Source organism: Equus quagga, chromosome 6, assembly GCF_021613505.1.
Source record: "Equus quagga isolate Etosha38 chromosome 6, UCLA_HA_Equagga_1.0, whole genome shotgun sequence".
NCBI lineage: Eukaryota > Metazoa > Chordata > Mammalia > Perissodactyla > Equidae > Equus > Equus quagga.
In genome coordinates, this window is record NC_060272.1 from 14,129,607 (window position 1) to 14,156,506 (window position 26,900).

Consider the following 26,900-nt stretch of genomic DNA (forward strand, 5'->3'; position numbering starts at 1 on the left):
AAGTCCTAGTACCAAGTATAACATTTGAAACAACTTTTTAAAGCAACAGAAGAGACTAAAACAAAAGAAATATAGCATTTCTTAAATATACCATTTCTAGAAAGAGCTATTTTAACACAAGCAACTCAAAGATATCTCTTTTATAGAACTGGGTATACCACAAAATGTTCCTCTCAACTACAGTCTTCTGACGGACAGGAGGTAAGTAACATTTAATTAATTTTCTCACAGATTATCAGACGTAATGCTGTACTTACTAAATTTCAAAAGCATTGTTTTATTATAACACATTACTGAAACTGTTAGTGAACGACCTTAAAATGGGTTATGCTGTCATCTTGCATTAGTAACATGATTTTTCATTTATTTTCAATACTGTTTTACATTAATAGTAAATTAATTTTTTTCAACTTAAAATGTTGATAAGATAGATCATAAGTATATTTAGAAGTCCTTGTCACTTGGTTTCAATTACATTGTTTCACAAAATGTACTTAAAGGCTTTTAAGAAAAGAAAGACTATAGATAATCAAGGAATCTAAAGCTTTTAAAACACTGACTTGAAAGCTGATCACTTTTCAATGTTTTTCCAAAAATTCATCCGTGTATGCAGAGCACAACCTACACTGGTGATGCCCTTAAATCACAGGCATCACGCATATTTTTTTCAACCCTAAGCAAATGAATACCAGGTTGGTGAAAAAAACAGCTTGAGCCCAATGAGGAGAAAAAGACTTACTCAAAAATGGTTTGTAAGTATGGAACATATGTGACAAAATTCGGAGATGGGGATTGGTGGAGAGATGCAATATTAAAAGAGAAAAAAGGATACAAAATTTCATTTATAATTGCTACTATTTAAAAATTCATTGAAATTAAAAATAAGAATCAAGCCTCCAAAATTACTCTCATTTGTATGATCCTGAGATTCAATTTTCCTATGTAGTATTTTTCTCATTTGATAGAAATCAATATTCTACTCACATCAATATTTGGAAATTTCAAAATACAAGCTTTTAAATATATAGAATTCTATTGCAAAATTCATATTTAACCTTAATATTTGGCAAACTAGCTGTAGTTAGGAAGGAAAGAAAGAAGAAAGGGAGGGAGGGAAAAAACAAATTCCTATCTTGCGTTTGTCCACAGCAATTGCTCAAATTAACTTTAAATTATCAACAGCCCACGATACCACTGACCAGACTGCTAATCTCCCCCACAGTTTTCACTAAAGAGAGACGCAGGACTGAATTAGTCCACTCTGCAAGGTGACATTTTTGAAGGAAATTTTCTTACTCCTCCATATTTAAAGGGGATGCCACAAGGTTCCATCTCTTTGTAGCAAGTCTATTTTAAAAATCACTGTTGTTGGCGTTGCATCGTAGGTGATGGAAGTTTCACACAAGGAGGGTCAATGATATTTACAATCACAACTAAACTCCTTTCCATTGGAAATAGACATTTGTTTTTTTTTTTTTTTGGTGATGGGAGTAAGTTTCTGCATACACATAAAGTTACTGAGTGACTTCTTATTAATAACCTCTTGTCTTTGATATTCCTTTTTTAAATTGAATTTGACCAATAATATTTAAGCTTCTGTATCAAGAGTGAGGGCATGAAAGTTACTACACTAGCAATATCTTACTCTCAAGGTGTTACTTTCTGTGCACTACTGCAGCAGTGAAATCCACTGCCAGCACACTGGTAAATACCTTCTGGAAGAATCAGCATTAGGCACTCCCAACTGTGCATTAAAAACTAGTTCATCTATTGTTTAAAGAGTCAAGTTTTTGATCTGTAGACCATGGCACAAGATACTGCCGTTTCTAGACCTATGATAATTTAGAGAGCATATAATACTATGAAGAAGTGTTTGCACTTAAAAAAAAAAACAGGTTTAATAGCCAACTGAGTAAGTCTTCATTGACAAACTAGAGAGGAGCTGCTGTGGGTCAGCTCACCAAAGGTTCCTTTCTTCGCTCCTCCATCAGTTTAGCAAATATTTACTTACTGACTACCTAGTATGCACTGAATAGGCACTGGGGATATAGCCGTGAAAAGGAAAAGGTCTTGCTCTCAAATGAGAATTACTGTGAATATCCAGTAATTAACCAATTACATGGTTCCTTTATTAGTTTTCTAATACATATTTTATACATTAAGATTGTATTTAATGAGGAAAAATTCATGATTTGGACATTACTAATCTGGGTTACAAAATATTTAAACAGAATAAAGATGATAAAAAGTGGCAAACTATATTTCGTAAGATTCAAAATTCAGAATGACCTCTCCCCAATTAATCCCAATCAAAGAATGCTTATTTTAGGAATAACTGCTACCCAATTTTATGCTACAGAAAAAAAATAAGGAAAAAGTTATTCTTTAGGGAAGAAGAGAGGTGGCCAGGAACAGAGAAAATGAATAAATCTGCCAGTGCATTATGACACACCAGACCATTTTAATAGATTAGTACATATTAGTAATAATATCTAGGGAATGTATTTCTTGATATATACTAAGACACATATATTGACTCTACAACATAAAATACTCTCGATACTAAAATCCACTGACATATCAAGTGTGAGAATGTTAAACATTTATTTTCAAACAAAGTGTTTTATTCTTCCTATTTGACTTAACTATGTTACAGTTTCTAAGTGTCATGGTCACCAACAAGCTATAAGATGACCACCCCTCACAATCAAGTTCAACTTGGCCCTTCTAACGACTCCCATCCAGACGAATACAAAATCGCAGCCCTCGTCTTCTACAGCTGCATCTTCATAATTGGATTATTTGTTAACGTCACTGCCTTATGGGTTTTCAGTTGTACCACCAAGAAGAGAACCACTGTAACCATCTATATGATGAACGTGGCATTACTGGACTTAATATTTATAATGAGCTTACCCTTTCGGATGTTTTATTACGCAAAAGGTGAATGGCCATTTGGAGAATACTTCTGCCAGATTCTTGGGGCTCTCACGGTGTTTTATCCGAGTATTGCGCTATGGCTTATTGCTTTTATTAGTGCTGACAGATACATGGCCATTGTACAGCCAAAATACGCCAAAGAACTGAAAAACACCTGCAAAGCTGTGCTAGCATGTGTAGGAGTCTGGATAATGACCCTGACAACCACCATCCCCCTCCTCCTGCTCTATGAAGACCCAGATAAAGGCTCCACCCCTGCCACCTGCCTGAAGATTTCTGACATCATCCACTTAAAAGCTATTAACATGTTGAACTTCACTCGACTGATATTTTTTTTCTTGATTCCTCTGTTCATCATGATTGGGTGTTACTTGGTCATTATTCATAGTCTCCTTCATGGTAGGACGTCCAAGCTGAAACCAAAAGTCAAGGAGAAGTCTATACGGATCATCATCACACTCATGGTGCAGGTGCTCGTCTGCTTTATGCCTTTCCACATCTGTTTTGCTTTCCTGATGCTGGGAGGGGACGACAACAGTTACAATCCCTGGGGAGCCTTTACTACCTTCCTCATGAACCTCAGCACCTGTCTGGATGTGATTCTCTACTACATTGTTTCAAAACAATTTCAGGCTCGAGTCATTAGCGTCATGCTATACCGCAATTACCTGAGGAGCGTGCGCAGAAAAAGCTTCCGATCAGGTAGTTTACGGTCACTAAGCAACATAAACAGTGAAATGTTATGAACGATAAGAGGTTTTTTGTCTTCAATCTCTTTAAATTCACTTTACCAACTACCCTGGGGTCAGTGGGTGTTCTGTACGATATTATCAAGTCCCTTCTCTCCTGGAAAAAAATAAAATAAACTTTAAAAACTCTTTTGTGGGATCTTACTATTGTGGCAACATAACTAAATATTCTGAAGTATTCTAATAAATTCATTATTTCTATTTTTAAAACTCGTATAAAACATTTAATGAGTTATTGGGAGAAAAACATCCATTTTGTGTCTCATATTCAAACCATATCTAACTTTCTGGATTTAACTCTATGTACAAGTGAGTAACGATGTCAATCAAGTTAGTAGGCAAAAAAATCCACCTACTGTGTGAAATAACTTGATTGAATTATTTTCCATCTAGATGCAGCTCCCTTTGGTTTAATTTACACTCAGATGGATGGTCCCAATCCAATATTTTGTGTTATAAATACCAAATTTCCAGGAATCCTACACAAACAACTATGTTCAACTCATCACTGTTAGTTGCTACAGAGCAAAATTAGCAGAAGCAAGCACCTGAGGGGGCCTGTAAAGGCCATCACCATCAGCCCTCCTCTACTCCCAATTCATTTTCTTTTGGAAACAGGCTATAGTCATTCAACAAACACTCACTGAGAGCCAACTAAGCACCACACTCGACTTAAGACCAATGCGGGATACCTAACCCAAGATCCTATTTCCGCCCAGTAATGTAAGCTTATTCTTATGACATGAGGCTTCTACTACCCAGTGAAATATCTTTCTCCAATGTAAATAGTTGCTCTTCTTATGTGATTAGACATCACAGCACAAAAGAGATGGATTTTTCCCCAGACCATATGTCACATTATAAATAGCACTACTTAGGTTCCTTGCATTCTTATCCCAGCCTTAATTTCCTTTAATTTCCCCTAATAAAGTAACAAACCAAGTAACTTCTCTACTTAAAAAGAAAAGGAAGTTAACCATAATCTATAAACCCATATTATTCTAAAGATTATGGAAATACACAAATGAGTAAAGCATAACTTCATCTCTACTAAATCACTTTTATAGCTATTAACATAATCACCTCCTAATGGGACTAAGAATCAAATAAATGCTTTGGTTATAAATGTATTTCTATCATTAATATGGATAAATTCATATTCTTAAAAAAAAAAGATAAACACAAAGAAGCCTAATCATCAAATAGCATTTTAGTATGAGAAGATCCCTTGGACGATTTTCTGGTCTAATCCTTCTGTTTTAAATATAAAAAAACTGCGGTCCAAAGAGGTTATCTGACTTGCTCAGTTAAAGAACCAGGAATAGAAACCAAATTCAGAGGCTGGCCCCATGCTGTAGTGGTGAAGTTCAGCAAGCTCCACGTCAGTGGCCTGGGTTCATGGGTTTAGATGCCAGGTGTGGACCTACACCACTTGTCAGCTGTGGCGGCAACCCACATACAAAAAATAGAGCAGGATGGGCACAGATGTTAGCTCAGGGCCAATCTTCCTCAAGCAAAAAGAGGAAGATTGGCCATGAATGTTAGTTCATGGCCAATCTTCCTCACCAAAAAAGAAAAAAAGAAAGCACAGACAAGCTTATAGAATGCAAACATTCTCAGAGCTACATAAGATAAAGGAGTCAAGGTGTACTGAGATGTAGTTTCTCAAAAATAGAAAACTACTTGAAATTTTCACTTTGAATACTCAAGCGAGCAAGACACTTTAATCAATATCTTTAAACGAATTTCTACAACAAGGGAAATAATTCCTGTATTTGATATGTAGGCTTATGGTTGCTATATACATCATAGCCTACTCTCAACTATACGGATTAATCTACTCTTACATAATTTATTAAATGGTAGGTTCTCTGCAACGGCTGTTCTTGTTTAGAAGAATCTAATCTGAGAAGACAAAACACAACAAAAGACTTTGTCAACACAAAGTCAACAAAGTGAAAATGTATGTCATGGTTCTCACAATAAAACTACAGATAATCTAAAACACAGTTAATTAAAAAATATTTTATTTAGTGTTGTAATCAGATATGTTTTAACATCATATGTAAAAACAAAATTCTACTGATTCTGGAGGGGTTTGATTCTGGGAAACAATATAACATCCACATGTAAATACTAACAATTAAAAATAATAGCTATATAAGGACAGGTGTATGATAGTCATGGTTCACTAGAAGCACCTAGCATACACAGCTTTTAATAACGGAGCTATCTTTACTTTCAAAACCTAATGGTTACATTCTCTGAATTTCAAATAACAATTATGAGAATCTATCATATGCCAGGTATAACTTCTATGCAAAGCACTAGAAAAAGAGATGAACAAGTCTAAAGTCAAAGATCTTACCTTACAGTCTTATGGGGCTACACTGTAATCAAGGCTATCCCTTCAACATTACTCAATGTAAGGCAATGAGCACGTAAAGTAAAACTAGTTCTCAAAGAGCTAGGAGGGTGGCAGAGAAGACCCAGATAATGATAATGATAATGACGATGCAATGTAATAAATGCTAATAAGGATCTTAATAAATTTGTTAGAATACACAAAAAAGGAAAATTATCCTGCCAAAAGGTGACAGGGTGCAGAAAGAACACCTAATAGGCGTGAGCATACAAATACATAGCATGTTGAGAAAGCTGAATGACCAACTGGGGAGTGGCTTCAAACACTGGATTTGGGGTCAGATTATGAGGGCTTTGAAGGGAAAGAAGAAAACCAACATGTGGTGGGGGAAGGGGTGCGGATAATAGTGCTAGGATGTTTCTATAAGTGGGCTTATTATTCTCTCCACTGCCCTGTGAAATATAGAGTATGACCCTCAATTTACATATGAGGGTCGTCAATAAACTGAGCTCAGGAAATCAAACTTGAGAGAAGTAACTTGCTCAACATTACACGCAAGTATACGTGGCAGAGTTGGCATCTCAAATCTGGTCTACCTAATGGCAAAGCCTATGCCATTCCCTCTATTGCAGATTGTCTTGATGCCCTCTTGGAGGAGTTTAGTTCTTATTCTGAAGAAAATGAGGATTTAAAGGTTTTAAAAGGAAGATCGGCATGGTCAAACTTGTATTTTAGGAAGATAACTTCTGATAACATTGCATGGAATGCTTTAAAGCTGATAGACTAGTTACAGAATACTGCAAAAATCTGGCAAGAAAAGATTACAGTTTAGACTGAGATAATAACAGCAGGAATGGAGAAGATGGGATGAACAAATGATTTATACAGGACTTCAAATTAATAAGACTTGGTGCCCTACTCCAATGATGAGAAAAGGGAAAAATTTCCAGCTTGGATGACTGAGTAGATGGCAAATGCCATTAACTAAAATAAGGAGTACAGAAGGAGGAGGAGATGAGAGTATAGAACAGATGAGAGCTTCTGAACATGATAAATTTCCTTTGAGTCTTAGAAGTCACTAGGAAATATGACTCTAGAAAGATCAGGGATGTAATATGGACTGGAAATAAAGTCATGGGAACCAACAATAGATGTTAACTGTAGTTGAAGTCATGAGAATGGATAAGACAGCTCTGAGGAAGCACTTGGTAAGCTTGAGAAAGGAGCTGCAGATGGCAAATAAGATCAAAAAGGACCAGGAGAAAGTAGTGTACTGGGACGCAAGGGAGCAGGTTATTTCATGAAATAATGGGACGTCAAAAGCATGCAATGTGCTATTGAAAGGTCAAATAAGATGATAAGCCACTGGCTTTAGAAATCGGTTATTGGTGACTGTTAGAAGTTTTAATAGTTGTGAGGTAAAAAAAAGAGAGAGAGAATTATATAGGAAGTGAAGAATTGTAGATAGTGCAGATAAATTTGGCATTGATGGGAAAGAAAAAGGCAACAAGATGTTATGTGAAAAACACTGCAAATTTTCACAGCACGTTGACTAAAAAAAGAGAGTAGTTCCTCTCCTGAGTTTCTGAAGCTTTGCTACCATCAAATAAAAGATATATTTACAAAATGCAAAGTTTATTTACTGAGGTAAAGATTAATGTTCCAAGAAGTCTATGTTTCAGAAAGCTTTAAGATTCTAAAAAGCCATAGTGTAACATTTCATGATTTGAAAAGGAAAGAGAATTCTATTCTCTTTCAGGTGATGGTTGAATTAACATTCATATTGTCTTTCAAAGGGTAGCCTATAACTTTCAGATTTACTCAGATTTACAACTCTTGCTACAAACTAAGATTTAAATACATAAATGCCTTCTTGCCTTAAAAAAATATTCTCAACAACTTCAAAACTGAACCAATCCTCCTCATATGGACCAGTTAATAGGATTCTATAAAGAAATAAATGTCATTCATATAAAGAAATAACTGTCATTCAACTCCATATGCAATAGGAAAAAAAAGTCATTAGACAAGGAGACAATATAAATAAGAATTAAAAGCTATGTTACTACCCATCCCCAACATTTATTCTAACTCAAACACACATGACACACAAATACCCTTCCATAACTCAGCAGGCCTATAGAGAACCAAAAAGAATTGGTCTGGATGAGAAATGTTTGGGAAAAATTAATGATTTAGCAATGCTGCTTCTTTTCAGAATCAACATGGACTCATTCCTGATGACTACACTATTTTCCACAATAGCAGAATAGTCAACCGAAACTACTCAGTCTAATTACAATTACAACCCATGGAACTCAACAAAAACTGCATGATTATTATGATACAGAATGTTACCTGTCTCCATTCAAACATTATTATAATCACACATGATTAAAACAGCTAAAGGTTGACACTCATGCCAACCATAATTCAGTAAATCCCATAAAGGGCAGCTGCACCATAAATATTAACAATGTAAATGTGACAGCTATTAGACCACTAATTATATTTTAAAAATAGAGATCCACGGTGAATTTGAATCAAGATACATACTATAGTCTAACAGTTCTCAAAACACGCATTTAAAATTAAAATAAGGCTGAAGTTGGTACACAGAGAATTTTAAATATCTGGTATCTTTATTTCGTAGTATCTCATTTCTCAAAAAATGTCTCAGATACTTAATTCAGAGATGCTTTAAGGTCATTTATACATGCTAACAACTCTGCTCCTAGATTAGTTATTTCATAAACTAATACATGTTTTTTGTTTTGTTTTGTTTTTAAAGAACATAACACAATACGAAAGCACATACACTCGGGGTTGGGTTGGCCATCGTGCGTTGGCTACAAAGTTGTAACCTACATACTGACCTTGCTTTATCTTTGGTGGAAGTATATCAACACCACCAATTTTCAAAAACATCATTCTTCAGAAGCTTAACTTCAGGCAAATTAAATTTGTTTCCTAATCTGAATAAATTTTGTATTTTAGTGTTTAATTAGTTCACAAATTACACAGACAAAATTTCACTATAAAAACATACAAAATTAATTTTATCTTCAGGACCAGAACAGGAAATTCATTAAAAATTCTCTAAAATATGGGATTGCAAAGCTGAAAGAGTGAGTGTAAAATAGATTCTGTTTCAAGAACATAATAAAAATATAAGTGCACATTATATTTTTTTACACAAAAAAACAATTTTACTATACCTAAAAGTTTAAAATATTCTTTTACTGACTTTCATGTACAATAACGCTTTGAATCTGATTTAAGTGGTTACAAATTAAGCTAATCTTTGAGAGCTACTTACAATCCAGAAGGCAAATTCCTGGCTGCAGCGATACCAAAGGAATACTGCACAGCCTCAACGAGGATGAATTCAACCAAGGCTGACAAAACCCAGGAACCCAGCAGAAAGGACTAAAAATAAAACAGGAAGAACATTATAGAGGAGTCTTTTAAAAATAAACTAACGTTTATTTAATTAGAACCAGCTCAGATTATACACACACTTTTTAAAGTTTGTTTTTATTAGAACAGACTTTTCAAAATGAGGCAGTAAAACCATACTGGTCAAATGCATTATCTGCCATAATTTCTAAATATGTTAAAGAAAAAATAAATCACACTATAAATATCTTAACAAGTAACAAACTATTAAGCAAAATAAGTATTAAAATGTTATTAAAGTCAAAATCCTAATTAAAATTTTTATTACCCACTTACACCTAATATTATTTATTATCATTACCATTATTATTTTATTATGCTAGTGGCTTAAATTTTAAATCTTTTTTTGGTTAATGTCTATGCTCCAAATTAGATAGAGGATCATGTAATTAAAAGATAATTGTTAATAATAACACCAAGCTTAACAAAATAAAACTATTTAAAAATAAAAAACAAAAACATTTTTTCTATAAGCTAAGTAGCTAAGGATAAATACATAAAACTTACTGCAAATTTTCTGCTTCCATATCTTCTTTCAAATATTCTAAAATTATAAATAAGCAGACTACTGCAGAAAGTATCTTTTAAATCAAGGCAAATTATTCTTCCACATATCAACCTCCAAATCTAGATGGGGATTTAAAAAAGAACAATAAATAAGAGTAAGATTTGTTCAGGTCTCTTCCTTAGCAACTTTATTACATTTACTTTATACTGCTTATTTTTTATACTCTAATTTAAGCAAAATAATGCTGCACATACAAAAGGAAAACTACAAATGTTTTTGCTAAGAAATGAGCTAAACTGTCTCATACAAAAAATTTCTTCCTTATAATGGTACGTAAAATTTTTTCTTTTATTATAATAAAACGTATTCTCATTAAGACAACAGCAAACATCCTGTAAAAACTTTTAAGATTGTGTCTAGTAAGACAAAAATAAATTACATACATGAGCTGGAATGAAAGGCTAACAGATGCTAACAGATGTTTATTTTTATGCTACTAAAAACAAAGTTGTAATTAAAAAGGAATAAACCCCAAAATGTACATTTCTGAGTATAATTTTAATGACTGATCTACTTCACAGCAACTATTTACAGGGCAATGCATGGCAACTGTTGCTAAATATTACTAGGTGTGAAATTTTAAAATAATTTAACTTTTAGTTTATTTAAATCAACTTCTGGTTGGGTGAAAAACATATAAGGAAATACAGAAAGAAGAAAGACCTACTCAAAGGCCTAATTTGAGTCTTCTTAAATATTTTCCAGATTTTTAAAGATAATCCCAATGACATACGCAAAACACTCTGATCTTATTTCCCATTCACAATTACCTAATAAGATAAGTAAAACAAATATTAACCCTATCTTTTTTTGTATTGTTTTTATTTTAGTAGAATATACTTAAAATAAAATTTATCATTGTAACTATTTTTAAGTGTACAATTCAATGTCATTAAGAACATTCACAATGTCATACACCCATCACCACTATTTCCAGAACTTCTCTGTCATCCCAAACAGAAACTCTGTACCCATTAAACAATAATTCCCCATTCTCCCCTCCCCTCAGCCCCTAGTAACCATTGTTCTACCTTATGCCTCTAGACATTTGACTATTCTAGGTAACTGATAGAATTAAAATCAGACAATATTTGTTCTTTTGGTGTCTGGCCTATTTATTTCACTTAGCATAATGTCTTCAAGGTTCATGTTGAAGTATGCATTAGAACTTCATTCCTTTTAATGGCTAAATAATATTTCACTGTATGTGTACATCACATTTTAAAAATCCATTTGTCCATTAATGAACATTTAGACTATTTCCACCTTTTGGCTATTGTCAATAATGCGGCTATGAACATTGGTAATATTAACTCTATCTTAAGGAAAAAGAGGCAGAGAGGAAGTATTTTACTTGTGTAAGGTCATACAACCTGTGCTCTGGCCAACAGAACTAATAACAAGAATACAAATGAGAAAACGGACTCTACCAACTGTCAAAATATTTCACATCTGTCTCTACTCCAGGCAAAACACCAGGCAGTCTTTGTCATTAGTGTACTCTAAAATATGAGGGCACTGGACTAGTTCAGGGATGGCCACCAGAGTTTACTTTGCCTGCCAATCTAGCTGAAATGGGGGTGGCTGCCTACATATCTGTGTTAGGGTCATAGCTGGGTTGAAGGAGAGAGAGCACCATGATGAGTAGGCAATGACCATCATGAGCACACATATGGAACACAAGTGACCTCTCCAAACTAAATCTCTTTTCTCCCTCAGAAATTCCATGACTCTGCGTGAGAATCACCTTGAAACTTTAGGCCAGCATCTACCACCATCAATATGATTAAATGGGACAGTGTACATGAGGGCACTTTGCAAACTGTCCAGGACTTTACAAATGTAAGATGATGATGACTGTCATCTTTACAGAAGAGCAGATGCAGAGACCATGAAAGACAGCTCCACGTCTTCTACTCCCACATTTAACATTCTAACAAAAGTACTCTACTCAGGGCCAAGTCCTGAGAGGCACTAGGAAAACCTGAGAGATTAAGGAAATTCAGATGCTATGATTACTAAAACATAACAAATTGGGTTTATAGAACTCCATGTCTTTTGCTGTTGTTTTTTTCCCAGTTAACAACAAATAAAACTAGAAACTATACCTTTAAATAACTTGCATTTTGTAAATACGTTCAAGGACACAGAAACTTGAGACCTGGTCTAAGAACAAACCACTGGGTATTACTACGAAGACCGATCGCTGGCTTGCACTCAGTGAAGCACTGCTTCTGCACTTCACCCTGAAGAACACTAAAGGCAGGATCTCCACCTTAACTGCCCAAATCTGGGAGATTCTGAACTTGCACAATAAAGCTCTTCATCAGCTGCCCCTCCTGCCCTCATCCAATCCAACCTTGCCTTAGTCTCCAACCACGCCTCGTACACAGTACTTCTAAGGGTCTGAAGGTCACATTGCTTCAGGAAGTAAAATGCCCTTCTCTCGCTACTGCTTATTAACAGTCATCCCTTCCTTCAGATCAAATGGGAAACTCACATCGTGGAGGCTCTCCAGGGCCATCCCACCCCATACTACTTCATTTATGAAGCCCCAAGGATTTAATATACACTTGTTCTACGGGATTATGTTCTTCTAGCTGTGTGTGTTTAGATTTCCCAAGGCAGAACTGAAACTTCCTATCTCTGTAGCAGCTCTTATAAATGCACACCAAGAGCCTCTGAGGAGGTTCCAGCAGGAGTGTAGCTATTCACATTCCTAGACAAAAGAGTGGTTGTCCTCCATCTAGGCAGGTCACCGCCTTGAGACCACAGATGCCAACAGAGTGGCGCAGTAGAAGGGACGTTGCCTACTTAGCCAGATGAACCAAATTAACTCCCCAAACCAGGAAGGTACCAACTCAAGGCCAGAGGGCCCTTACACTCCCTTACAGCAGTGGTTCTCAGAGTTGGCCATGTACCAAAATCCCCTGGGAATCTTTTTAAAAACTACATCAATGCCCAGGCCCTACCACTAGACTCTTCGACTCAATTGGCCTAGGGTGAAGTCTTGGCATCTATATACATATACATTTTTTTTAAGTTTATCCAGATGATTCTAATGTGCAGCGAAGGTTGAAAACCACTCCATTATAGCAACTTAAATAATATAGAAGGCATGTGATATTCTCACAGAAAGCAGTAGTATGGATAAATAACTGAAAGATCTTCATAGAAACCTGGTGACACCAACCTGAGCAACAGTATTAATTACATCATTATGAAGAAAAGGCGTCAGTATTAAAAAGTGGATTATTATGCTTAAAATGGCTAATCAAGTATTTAGCAAAGAAAAGGCGGCTGGATATACACCATAATTTGCACTAACACTCCAACTCAGAGACAGATCCAGCATCACCATTTTCAGTGAGATTAGCCCATAAATCTTGGAGCATTCGAGTTCTGCTCTTCCCAGCAGCTAAAACCCAAGAGAAATTTCCTACTTGGTTTAACCACTGCTATAAAAGTAATTCATAGATTCACAATCTGGTGAAGTTGAAAGAGCTTAGATCGTCTCATCAATATTTAAATTGACGCAAGTTTTTGAAAATGTTAAGTATAAATACTAATCATAAAAAAAGATTTAACATTGGGGCTGGCCCCGTGGCCCAGCGGTTAAGTTCACGCGCTCCGCTGCAGGCGGCCCAGTGTTTCGTTGGTTCGAATCCTGGGCGCGGACATGACACTGCTCATCAGACCACGCTGAGGCAGCGTCCCACATGCCACAACTAGATGGACACACAACGAAGAATATACAACTATGTACCGGGGGGCTTTGGGGAGAAAAAGGAAAAAATAAAATCTTTAAAAAAAAAAAAAAAAGATTTAACATTGTTTTTAATTCTCTTGAAATTATAAATTGCATTTCTATGAGTAAAAAATGAAACTGAAGAGACGTGCCTAGTAAAAGGAAATACTGCAATTGCTTCATTACAATCCGCTTTGCTGAAAATATCAATAAATGCAATTAGAAAATTTACTTGCTAATGGAATATTAATAGCAAATAATATTTCTTAGAAATTTAGAGGCTTTGAGGGACTAACAATAGCAGAAAGAAAAGGTAAATCAAGAAAAAAAATCTGCCTTCTCTCCTCCCAGAGGCCAGAGAAGCAGAGCTCACCTGGAAGTCATCCTTGACTGCTTGGAGGTCATACACAAAGAACCTCTGACAGTGCGGCAGGAGGAGGGTCAGCAAAAGGGACAGGGCGCTGGGGACCAGTAAAAGACTCTTGGACAGAGGTGCCTTGTCTGGAGGGAAAAAGAAAATCACTTTCAGAATAGTTGTTCCTAAGATTTAAAAAACCACATGGGTGAAAAGCAAGAGAATTCACTTTTTTTGAACTAGAATGACAACAAAGTTCACAAACTCTGGAATTTAATTCTTATTAACATATAGTTGAAAACATCTGCCTGCAGAGGGAGGTGGTCAAAGGGCACTGGAAACAAGTGGGGTTCACGGGCAGAGGCTTCACTGTCAGCTGGCTCTGACATGAGACCAGACCAAGTTCATAGCCAGTAACTTCCACAGAACACCTTTCAGAAGATGGTCACCAAAGTGTAAAGAAATACACAGAAGAGTACGTTTTCTATCACATTGACCAGTTGGTTTCTGAGCATGCCCAAGATTCACAGACATATACACATTTATTAAAAAAAAATTAAAAAGCAGTTAAAAGTGGTAACGTTGCTGACTGCAGTGGCTACTGAGATTTTCCACTATGAATACTACTGGAGCCTGAGTCAGTTTTCCATTTGAGAGCCTTGTCTAAATCTTATGTAGCCTTGAAATTACAGCTCAATTTCCAGTTCCCTCCATCAGTCTCAGTGAACCATTACAGCCTAAGGGGCTTTTCCCCGACTCTGCACCCTTGTTTCTAGGCACGACTTTGAGTAGTCAGAGCTTTGAACCTGTTTTGCCTTCCAGAAAGGACATCACGTGCCTCCTCTTCTCTTTACTGGCCATAAAGCCTGCACAGCCCCTTGCACATATGAAATGTTCAGATCACCAACAGGCAAGACCACAGGAAAGTATCACAGATGGGGACGTTCTCAGATTGTGTGAAGTACACTTTAATCTTATTCATAAGAAATGTCCTGGGAGTGAATTTATTAGTCACAGTTGGTAATGTGGTTACTGAACTTAAGTATATAAAAATAACCCAACTGTTTCCTCTCTGCTAAGGTCTTACGAATGTCTAAATTGGAAACATCAGGAAAGTGGTTGCATACAGTCTTCATGACCAAGACACAATCCAGGCTCCAGGAAATCAAAAAGTTAACGGAGGTGCCCATTGCCTAGTACCTCAAAAGTATAGGAGAGCAGTGTGGCTGTGAGCTTGACCAACCTAAATTCTACCTTGAGCAATTCAAGCCTCAGTCTTCCTTACCTGTAAAATGGAGACAAGAGAACCTACCTCAAAAGTGTTATGAGATCCCATTCGCAACAACATGGATGGACCTTGAGGGTATTATGTTAAGCGAAATAAGCCAGACAGAGAAAGACGAACTCTATATGACTCCACTCATAGGTGGAAGGTAACATATAGACAAGGAGAACTGATTGGTGGTTACCAGGGGAAAGGGGGGGGGGTGGGGTGGGGGGAAGGCACAAAGGGTGAAGTGGTGTACCCACAACATGACTAACAATAATGTACAACTGAAATTTCACAAGGTTGTAAACTATCATAATCTTAATAAAAACAAAAAAAAAAAGAGAGGCTGGCCCCGTGGCCAAGTGGTTAAGTTCGCGCGCTCTGCTGCAGGCGGCCCAGTGTTTCGTTGGTTCGAATCCTGGGCACGGACATGGCACTGCTCATCAAGCCACGCTGAGGCAGCGTCCCACATGCCACAACTAGAAGGACCCACAACTAAGAATATACAACTATGTACTGGGGGGCTTTGGGAAGAAAAAGGAAAAAATAAAATTAAAAAAAAAAAGATGGATTGATGAAATAAAAAGAGGCATGGGTATACGATAAAGCAAACAATAAAATGTTCATTGTAGAATGTAGGTGGTAGGTATATGGCTATTCACATTCTTTCAACTCTTAAGCATGTTTGATAATTTTCCTAATAAAACATGGTGAGGGCACATGGTGAATTACAGAATTTCAGAGCTGAGAAAGGACTACAAAATACATGAAGTAGGGGCCAGCCCAGTGGCACAGCAGTTAAGTTCTCATGTTCCACTTCGGCGGCCTGGGGTTGGCCAGTTCGGATCCCACGTGTGCTTGACAAGCCATGCTGTGGCAGGTGTTCCACATATAAAGTAGAGGAAGATGGGCACGAATATTACCTCAGGGCCAGTCTTCCTCAGCAAAAAAGAGGAGGATTGGCAGCAGATGTTAGCTCAGGGCTAACTGTCCTCAAAAAAAAAAAAAAAAAAAAATGAAGTAAAAACTGATAGAATTGAAAAGAAAAACAGATACATCCACAAATTTAGTTGGAGACTTCAGTACTCCTCTCTCAGTAGTCAATGACACAAGTAGACAGAAAATCAGTGTTATGGACTTAACTGTGTCCTCCCAAAATGCAAATGTTGAAGCTCTAACCCCCAATGTAAAGGCCCAAAGATGGGGCCTTTAAAGATGCAATTAAAGTCACAGAGGTTATATGGGAGGGACCTATCCAACACGTCCCTATAAGAAAAGGAAGAGACGCTACAGACGTATACATACAGAGGAAGGACCATGTGAACACACAAGGAGAACACAGCCCTTCACAAGCCAAGGAGAGAGGCCTCAGGAGAAACTAAACTTGGTAACACTGCTTAAAGGGCACTGCTTTAAATGCTTATATAGGAAAAGACAAGGTCTCAAGTGATGATGTACGCTACAATCTTTAAAAAACTAGAAAAAGAAGAGCAAACTAAATCCTAAACAAGCAGATGGAAAGAAATAACTAAGAGCAGAAATTAATGAAATAGAAAACTAAAATGTAATAAGAGAAAAATCAATAAAACTAAAAGCTGGTTCTTTGAGAAAATTTCTAACAGAACTGACCAGAAAAAAAGAGAAGACAATTACCAAGAAAGAAGCAGGGGACATCACTACAGATCCCATAGACATTAAAAGGATAATAAGTATTGCACAACATTGTGAAATGTACTTAAAAACACCACTGGTCTGTATATTTAAAAATGGTTAGAATGGTGAATTTTATGTATGTACTTTTTATCACAATTAAATAAATTTTTAAAAGGATAATAAGGGAATATTAGAAACAACTTTTTGCCCATAAATTCAACAACTTAGATGAAATAGATAAATTCCTTAAAAGGCACAAACTACTAAAACTTACTCAAAAAGAAAGGGATAAATTGAATAGTCCTGTAAAAATTGAGAAATTGAATTCATAGTTAAAAGTCTTCCAACAAAGAAAACTCCAGGTCTGATGGTTTCAATGGAGAATTCTACCACACATTTAAAGGAAAAAGACTACCAATTCCACAGAAACTTTTCCACCATACAGAAAAGAACACTTACCAAAGCATTTTATGAAGCTGACATTACAGTGATACCAAAATCAGACCAAGACATTAAAAGAAAACAGACCAACACCCCTTGTCATAGATGTAGAATTCTCAACAAAATATTAGCAAATTGAATCCAGCAATACATAAAAAGGATAATATAGGATCCACCAAGTGAAGTTTATACTAGGAATGCAAAGCAAATCAATGTAATTCACCATCTCAAGAGCAAAGAAAAGTGTACTGCATAATTCTATTCACATCCTGCCCAATTATCTGCTTATTCTATGAAGCCAATTTTTGTCAGTTCACAAGGTAAAACTGGCCACTTACTGCTGTGTAGTTAATGATAGGTTATGCCTTCGATCTAATCTTTCTGCTAATACTACCCAACATTTATTGAGCACTTCCCAAGTGCAAAGTCCTATACACAGCACTTTATGTCTACTGCCTTGCTCCTGACACTCACTCACACCTCAGGGCCTTTACATCTGCTCCTCCTTCTACCCAAAATGCTCTTCTCACATCCAGCTTATTCTCTTCATTCAGTTCTCATTTCAAATAGCATCTCCTCAAAGTGGCTTTCCCTCATGACTTTATTGCTCTGGGCCGCATCCTTATGTTTTATTTCATTGTACTTTCCACTATTTGAAATAATTCTTTATTTACTTTTTTGTCTGTCTCCCTCATCAGAATGCAAACTCTATGAAAGCAGCGTCCTTGTTTGTATTGCTCACTGTTTTACTCTCATACCCAGAACAGCACCTGGCACATGGCAGTGTTCAGTTACTAGTATCTGGTGAATGAATGAGTATATGAGGTAGATACTACCCTCTCCAAATTTATACAGATGAGAAAACTGAGACTCAAAGGGTAAGTTACCCATCCATGATTACAGAATGTCTTAACCTGGGTTCCACTGAAAGGAAAGGGTGAAACAAAGGCTCCCAGGAAGGGAGTTTATTTTGGAATGTGATCCCAGGGAGGAGCGAAGGACACAGGGAGGGGCAAGGGGAGGAAGAGTCAATACAAGTTGGCCACCACTATGAGTGACAGATGTTTCTGATGGGTGCTTGATCTTGCAGGGTTTTCTAAGAAGCCTTGTGAATGTATCTCAGAACTATCACCCAGGGAAGAAACAGGAAAACATTTTCATCCATCATCCCTCAGTAGTCTAGAATGGCCATAGAAAAGAAGCCCCACGGGAAGAAGAGAAAAATAAGCTTTACCAAATCAGACCAGCTTATACTAAATGAGACTGTAGAAATAGAAGGCATAAAGTGAGGCTGAGCACACTGAAATGCTGTGCAAGAAGAGGTGTCTGATAAAATGGCTAGAGAGTGGCAGAACCAACTTCTAATGCTGACAATCTGACTACAGACAGTCCCTGACTTACGATGGTTCAACATCTGATTTTTCAACTTCACAATGGTGCAAAAACAACACGTATTCAATAGAAACCATACTTCAAATTTTGAATTTTGACCTTTTCTCAGGCTAGCAATCTGAGGTATGACCTTCTCTTGTGATGCTGGGCAGCAGCAGCTCGCTGCCACTCCCAGTCAGCCCCGTGATGGCGAGGGTAAACAACCGATACTCTGACAACCAAGCTGTACACATACAACCACTCTGTTTTTCACTTTCCGTAGAGTAGTCAATAAACCACATGAGATATTCAACACTTTATTGTAAATAGGCTTTGTGTTAGATGATTTTGCCCAACTTTGGGCTAATTTAAGTGTTCTGAGATGTTTACGGGAGGCTAGGATAAGCTAGGATGTTTGGTAGGTTAGGTGTGTTAAACGCATTTTCGACTTATGATATTTTCAACTTAACAATGGGTTTATTGGAACGTAACCCCATCATAAATTGAGGCAGACCTATACAAACAAAAGTGCTTCCTATGCCACATTGAAATAGAACTCCACGGTGCAAAGGGATTTTCACCTGCATGGTAGGTCTTAAGTGAAAGACATATATAGTCATAAACAGCAATAATAAAAGTCAAAGTGGTGCCCTGTAACAAAAGTAACAAAGTGTGTAACAAAAGTAAATGCAATTGTGAATGGAAATACAAAAAGATGGCAGTCTGGGGAGGTTGCAACACGGAGCGGTACTCACTTACTAAATGCTGAACTGATCAAAGGTTTTAAAAATATATATAAACCCTCTGATGCAAAAAAATTTACATCTAGGAATTTAGCCAAAAGTAACTATCATGGATGTGCACAACAATTTTGCTACAAAGATGCTCATCACAGCATTGTTTATAATAGTGAAATGACAAGAAACAACATGAACATCCAATAGGAAAATGAGTAAATTATCTTCTACCCATAAAATGGAATAATATTCAATTTTAAGAAGTAGGTTGTAGAAAAATATTTCATGCCTTGGAAAGATCTTCCTAAACAGTAAGAGCAAAATACTTCTGGTAATATAATTATATAATACTTTTTAATAGTTCATAAATACATGGGGTTTTTTTTAAAGTATCTATCAAAACATTAACAGTGGTAATCTCTGAATGATCAGCTCATGGGAGACTTTAATTTTTCTATAAAAATCTATTTTAAGAATTAGAAAAAATAATTCTTCTTTAACTAGTTACTAATTCAGTAAAAAGTTTCATTAAATCTTTATGCACTGACTTAAGGCTAGCCACTAGCAATCTTCTGGCCTCTCTGTGAATGGAGCCAGGAAGTGGTTCATACATGAAGAACCCAAGCCGTGGTCAAATGGAAGGTTAAAAAAAGTTACTTATCTGCAGCACGTTCCTCCACCTTTGAAAATAGAGATGTTACAAATTTTGAGAATAACACACAATGCATTAATCTACGAGTAAAAATGCAAAACATCTATTGCAAAGATGATATAAAACACCAAAGCTTAAGATGTTTCCTTTTGGGTCATTCTACCTCTATGATACAATCAAAGTACACAGACATCTCTTTGTGGCAAATAGCGATCAGGCTTTGGTGACTATGTATTATCCTAAAATAATTATTACAGTATATGTGGATTACTTTATGACAGACACTGTGCTAAAAAAAGCACTTCCTGTGTAATACCATCTCAGTGAATGCTTACAGTAATCCTAAGGCAGCAATTAGTTGCCTGAATGCTCTAGGTGAAAAATAGGTTACGAAAGGTTTAATAACTTGCCCAAGGTCACAGCTAGTTAGTAAAGAGGCTGAGATTTGAACTCAGTTCTGCCTGACTCTAAAGAAAAAAGTTTTTCTAATATATAAGAAGGAAATATGATATCTTTATAATAATGGTCCATGGTCTAAAGGGATTTTCACTATTACTATTTCTAGTACTCCACATGTATCTTTTCTATCTTTTTGGTTCCTCAAAAAGTTAAACATAGAATTATCATATGACCCAGCAAATTTGCTCCTAGCTATATACCCAAGAAAAGTGAAAACAGATGTTCAAACAAAAACCTGAACATTCATAGCAGTACTATGATAATAGCCAAAAAGTGGAAACAACCCAAATGTCCATCAACAGATGAATGGATAAACAAAATGTGGTATATGCTACAACAGAATATTATTGAGCCATAAAAGGAATGAAGTACTGATACACACAACAATATGGATGAACTTTGAAAACATTATACTACGTGAAAGAAGCCAGACACAAAAAACCGCATATTGCATGATTCCATTTACATGAAATGTCCAGAATTTAAAAATCCATAGAGACAGAAAGCAGATTAGTGGTTGCCAAGGGCAGGGAGGAGGAGGGAATGGTGAATGACTGCTTAATGGATACTAGTTTCCTTTTCGGGGTGATAAAAATGTTCTGGAATTAGATAGTGGTTGGTGATAATTGCACAACAATGTGAATGCACTGGAAGTCAATAATTGTACACTTTCAAATGGTTAAAATGGTGAACGTTATATTATGTGAATTTTACCTGAATAAAAATACACATCTTTTACATACTGAAGACACTAACCACAGGTCTTGCAAAGCTTAGCCACGTGGGCTGTTACCGAAGCACCGCAGCTGAAGACAGATGCAGAGAGAGGAAGAGAAAGGCAGCAACCCACCAACTCTACCCTTCCTCGTAAGTCAGCCATGTAAAAACACACTCATCAAAAACCCCAGTGTGGTTCACACCACCGAGAGGAGAGGCAGCCATATCCTACCATATCGGTTTTCCTATTTCTGACTAATTGACTGTTTCGTAAATTTCTCAGGGTTCACACAAGAATGAGGTGATCTGGTGCCTCATGAAGGAACTTCCTTAAAGGGACTAAACCAAAAATAAGTATGGAAGTCCGCAAAAGTGCAGCAACCCAAGCATTGCAAGGGACACCTTCAGCTTCCACCATGATTTATTTGTACCTTTGAGCTTCCTCAAAGAAACTTAATGAAACTTATCCTCAGTGACCAAGTTAGGGAGGAAGGAATGCCTTCTGGTGACCATCTCAACACAGATTTCCATAAAACTGCCCGAGAATCAAAAGGTCTCCAGGTTATTTTTGTTACACTCATTTCCCTATGGTGTTTAGAAGCAAACGCTGTAAGCCATCTGCTCCTATTCCTAATGCACTAGGGAGAATTCAATGACACGGGGGCCTGCCACACTGCTGCTCACACAGGTCACGAAACAACTGGGCAGAGTGCCTGGCTCGTGAGGGCAGCCAATAAACCCTTGTTACTGGACCAATACTTGTAAAATTTATCAGGAACATGAAAAGGAGCAAAGGCTACGTTTTCCCAGAAAAGAACAAAAAAAGAGGCAATAAGGAGGAGGACTTGCCCTCTAGATAAAAAATGTATCCTATACCTAAAATATTTAGACGGTGTGAATTAGGGGAAAAAAAAGAATAAGCAATAAAATGTAAAAAGGAAGTTCTAAAACAGAACTAAAAAGAAAGGCTTGCACACCAGAGCAAAGTGTGTCAGGTGGGCAAGCCATCAACAATGGCATCAGGCACCTATACTTTATTTCAATCCTGCTGCTATGCTGGACACCACTCGGGTTTATCCTTAGGGAGATTTTAATACAAACATCAAGCCTTTCATTAACCATAAAAAGCAGTAACTGTTTAAAGTGCTACTTAGACAAGGAATACAATTTTAATGAAATAATAATTTTAAAAGCCCCAAGTAAGAAAATTATGAATGTTACACATGAATATAGGATAAATTATTCAACAGTAGGAACAACTCTGAAAAGGTGAATCAGGAAAACTTGTGGATAGTTCTAGACTCACATGATAAACTGTAAGAGAAAAGAAAAGGTAATTTTAACTATTTATTTTCTTGTAAGGAAGATTAGCCCTGAGCTAACTGCTGCCAATCCTCCTCTTTTCACTGAGGAAGACTGGCCCTGAGCTAACATCGTGCCCATTTCCTCTACTTTATATGTGGGATACCTACCACAGCATGGTGTGCCAAGCGGTGCCACGTCCACACTCGGGATCCAAACTGGTAAACACTGGGCCGCCAAAGCAGAACATGCGCACTTAACCGCTGTGCCACCGGGCTGGCCCAAAAAGGTAATTTTAAAAAGAGAAAATGTATGGTTACTGGCAAGAAAATCTGTTGTAAATTCAGTGCATAAGGAGGCCAGGCAGGAATCAGTGAAACAGGAGAAGGAGATGGCAAAAGGTGCATGATCAGTGGATTTTTGTCATACAGCCCTGGTGTCGCCAGATCATTGCCTCAAGAGATAAGAGAAATCTGGATTTCTGTCTGAAATATTCTAATTTTAATATGTTAGAAAGTAACTCTCCTCCTTGTCCCCCACCCCACCCTCACCACCAACACAAAGATCAAACAAAACACATCTGTGTGGCCTGCCAGTTTTCAAAGTCTGGCCTGCAGAACCATCCCTGAGGTGACTGTCTATCGGACAGCTGCGATTAAGAGCGGTATTTCAGACTAGCATCAAACTGAGGCTTTCTCTTTGATACAATTAGGACAAAAATTAACTGAAATGGGAGTCATTATCTTCACTTTTGTTTCAATGGCACTTAATGTTGGGCCTACATCCTGTTTAAACCATCCCCAGTAGTATAAGTGCCACACGTGCACGTGTGACAGCTGGGCCATTCGGTCTTTCCACAAAACCCCATCCCCTGACACACTCTCTCTCATTCCTTCTCACACACAGTCATTCATTTGACCACCCCAGCTGGAGAAAAGGCTTCGCCCCCAAAATAAAATCTAAGAAACACTCTCCAAAGAAAGGGGACAATTTGCGTGGAGAGGACACGTAGAGGGTCGGAGGTCTGAGAAAAAGTAGAAAAGAGCCTGGGGAAACTTCAAACTTCCAAAAGAGATGACAGTCTGGGCAATAGGGAATGGTGGGAGGGGGACGGCAAGAAGAAGGGCATCTTTACTCAAGAGTAAAATTCATAAAAAGAGTCAAGCCCATCTAACTTTGCTCACTACAGGGGACTCTCACTGTCCTTTGCCTGGTCACCTGCTCCACCCCTACATGCTATATGCAAACCGGCCTATTCATATGCCTCACATGAATAAAGCCTACAGTCAGCCCTGCCATTTAAGGTACAGGCCTCTTGGGGACAAAGATCTAGCCATAAATAAAGAGGAAACCCACACCAGCTACTGACAAATCCAGTCTTTCACCGTGTACAAGAATGGCCAAGCAAGTATCCAGAAAGTTCACCACCTGTGTCCTCGACTCAAAAAGTTTACTCCAAGGAAAAAAACAAGGAAGAATCCAAGAAGAAAAGGATGCAAGATTCAAGAAATAGTAGCTGAGTGTGAACTTAAAGTAGTGAAGAAATATCAAAAGAAATTAAGAAACTCCTTGAAGCAGCACAGGTTTTCTGACTTAGGGCTTCATTTCCTTCTATGACGCCAATCACACACCTGGGTTCTACAATAAATATACAAGTGTAATAATGTAAATATAGCTATTGTTTTGATTTTCTATATAAAAAAAACCCCAAGAGACAAAGCACAGAAAGCTTAATTACCATTACAGAGCAGACTGTAAACACACACAGCATACATATATAAATTAGGAATAAGAGTACGAAGAGATACACATGTTCTTAGGCTAATTTCTCATTTTCACAGGAGACTACCGATTGTGCCAAAAACCGATAAATCAAGAAACTAAGATTTTTTCCCATCATTTAAAATTATAAAGGTAACCATTACAAGGGGTAACCAAATCAAAACTAAAAGATGAAGGAGAGGTTGGAGGTATGCAAATTCCTCCTCTTTCATTATGGGGAATCCATAAACAGAACCAGTAATTGATAAATCAACAGACGCATAAAATACATCATTTAAAGCTGTAATAGTAGCTATACTAGAAGCAGCAAAAAAAAAAAAAGAATTTAAAAATGGTCACTCCCAGTGAGAATTCATATTATATCCTTATTTAAACATTTTTACCATTTGCATAGATTACTCTTATATTAAGTAGACACACACATACTGGATTCATGGGGAAAAACAATCTACAAGAATATCCTCCAAAGTGTTGTTGGGATTGAGGAGAAGGGAAAATTTCACTTTCTCTTCTTCTGCGTTGTTTGACTTTGTACGAGGAGTATATATTATCTGCATAATTAGACAAAATAAGACACAAAAAATGTTAGATGAATATTTAACAGATCTCAGGAGGCCTAGGACTTGATAAAGAAAAGAATGAATTTGGCCAAATAAAATTTATGAGCTAATAAATCCCTTTATTTTAATGACTTATTCATGAAAGAAAAATTTTTATATGAAAAAACTTCATGATTAAAATTAAAAAGCAACTGAAAAGTGGTTAAAATATCTGCAACACACACCAAGACAAAAGTTAACACCCTTAAGGGGCTTTTACAAATTAAGAAAACAAAACAAAACTAATACTTCAAGAGAAGAAAAATGGGTAAGGGACACAAACAGTCAAATCAGTATAAAAAATATACTAAAATAGATAATAATTATGAAAGGGGAAAAAAGTTCACCTTCCCAGGCATTCAAAGAAATGCAGATTAACTCAACAATGAAATGCCATTTTTTAACCTCTCAACTGGCAAAAATAATTTTAAGTTAAAGTGCTCAACTGCTAACAAGACTTTGGTGAGAAAGACAGGATCCTAAACTGCCGAGAAGTGTCAAGCGCTACAACCTTTCTAGAAGGATGTGGCAACACAGATCATGAGCTTTAAAATGTTCCTATTCTTTCCTGTAATTCCACATTTGTGATCATTTCTTTAGGATGAAGTCAAAGATGTGATCAATAACCTAGTTATAAAGATGTTCACCACAACATTGTTTAAATGGGAAAAGACTGAAGAAAAATACTTCAATATGAAAACATGTTATAATCCTTCAAAGTCACGATTCTCTATCTAAGATAACATTGGGAAAACACAACAAAATATATGCTCAAATGCCACTTCTGTGTACACCATGTACACATGTGTATGCATGTATATGTAAGTGTGTCTCCAAGAGGAAGGATGCATAGGTAAGCGCTTGCATGGAAAAAGTCTACAAGACTGAGCACTCAACTATCAGTGATGGTTATTTAGGTGGGAGAGTAATTACATGGGACTAGTCATCTCTATATTATGTATTTGTGTGCTTTTCTAATTTTTTAGCAGCAAGCATGTTTCAATGTTGTAGTAAGGCAAAACAAAAACTATGTTAAAAGTCAGCTTTGAACACTCTTAACGACATAGTGCAAATTCATTTAAGAAGGTTAAAAGAAAAAGGAATATGAAACTGTATATAGGCCCAATTTTGCTTTGAAAAATGTTAACAGCCAGGGGATAGATAGCCCAGTGGTGTAGTGGTTAAGATCACATGCTCCACTTGGCAGCCCAGGGCTTGCAGGTTTGGATCCCTAGCACGGACATATACACTGCTCATCAAGCCATAGCTTGACAGAGTCCCACATACAAAATAGAGGAGGATTGGCACAGATGTTAGCTCAGGAACAATCTTCCTCAAGTAAGAAAAAGAGGAAGATCGGCAACAGATGTTAGCTCAGGGTCAAGCTTCCTCAACAAAAAAAATCACATACAATGTAAATATATAAAATTTTTGTCAATTATATCTCAATAAAGCTGTAAAAAGTAAAATAAACTGAACAATACAATTTTTGGTTTAAATATAAAAACAATTTTTTAATTTAAAAAAAAACTTAAGGAGCCCCTCACAGTACCACTGTTCCACAAAGCACACTTCAAAACTGCTGGAGTAAATTATTTACAAGATATTCTTTATCAGGCTGTACTTATTAATATTCTATAGAAATGCATTTTTAAAGTACCTTGATTTAAGGTAGGTTCCACCTTCATTAGTGAAACTGATATTAAGACAAGTTTAGAATGGAGAAAGTTGGA

General features: G+C 36.7%; 2 protein-coding genes across 2 annotated transcripts in view; one reads left to right on the forward strand and one right to left on the reverse strand.

Annotated features, from left to right (window-relative positions):
• The window catches only part of UBAC2 (UBA domain containing 2), a 161,553-nt gene that overhangs the window by 123,426 nt on the left and 11,227 nt on the right, over positions 1 to 26,900 (reverse strand). The window contains exons 2-4 of the mRNA XM_046664105.1: positions 14,203 to 14,330; positions 10,021 to 10,140; positions 9,374 to 9,483 (exon numbers count right to left, since the gene is read on the reverse strand). Coding sequence (XP_046520061.1) covers positions 9,374 to 9,483; positions 10,021 to 10,140; positions 14,203 to 14,330 — 358 coding nt within the window. The remainder of the gene's footprint in view (positions 1 to 9,373; positions 9,484 to 10,020; positions 10,141 to 14,202; positions 14,331 to 26,900) is intronic.
• On the forward strand, positions 17 to 3,749 carry GPR18 (G protein-coupled receptor 18). Its single transcript, XM_046664106.1, has 2 exons — positions 17 to 201; positions 2,657 to 3,749. Exon 2 carries the CDS (start codon positions 2,691 to 2,693, stop codon positions 3,684 to 3,686), a length of 996 nt encoding a protein of 331 aa, XP_046520062.1. The 5' UTR covers positions 17 to 201; positions 2,657 to 2,690; the 3' UTR covers positions 3,687 to 3,749.

Coding starts and splice junctions, on each gene's coding strand:
- GPR18 (XM_046664106.1), top strand. CDS start 2,691: ATGACCACCCCTCACAATCAAGTTCAACTTGGCCCTTCTAACGACTCC.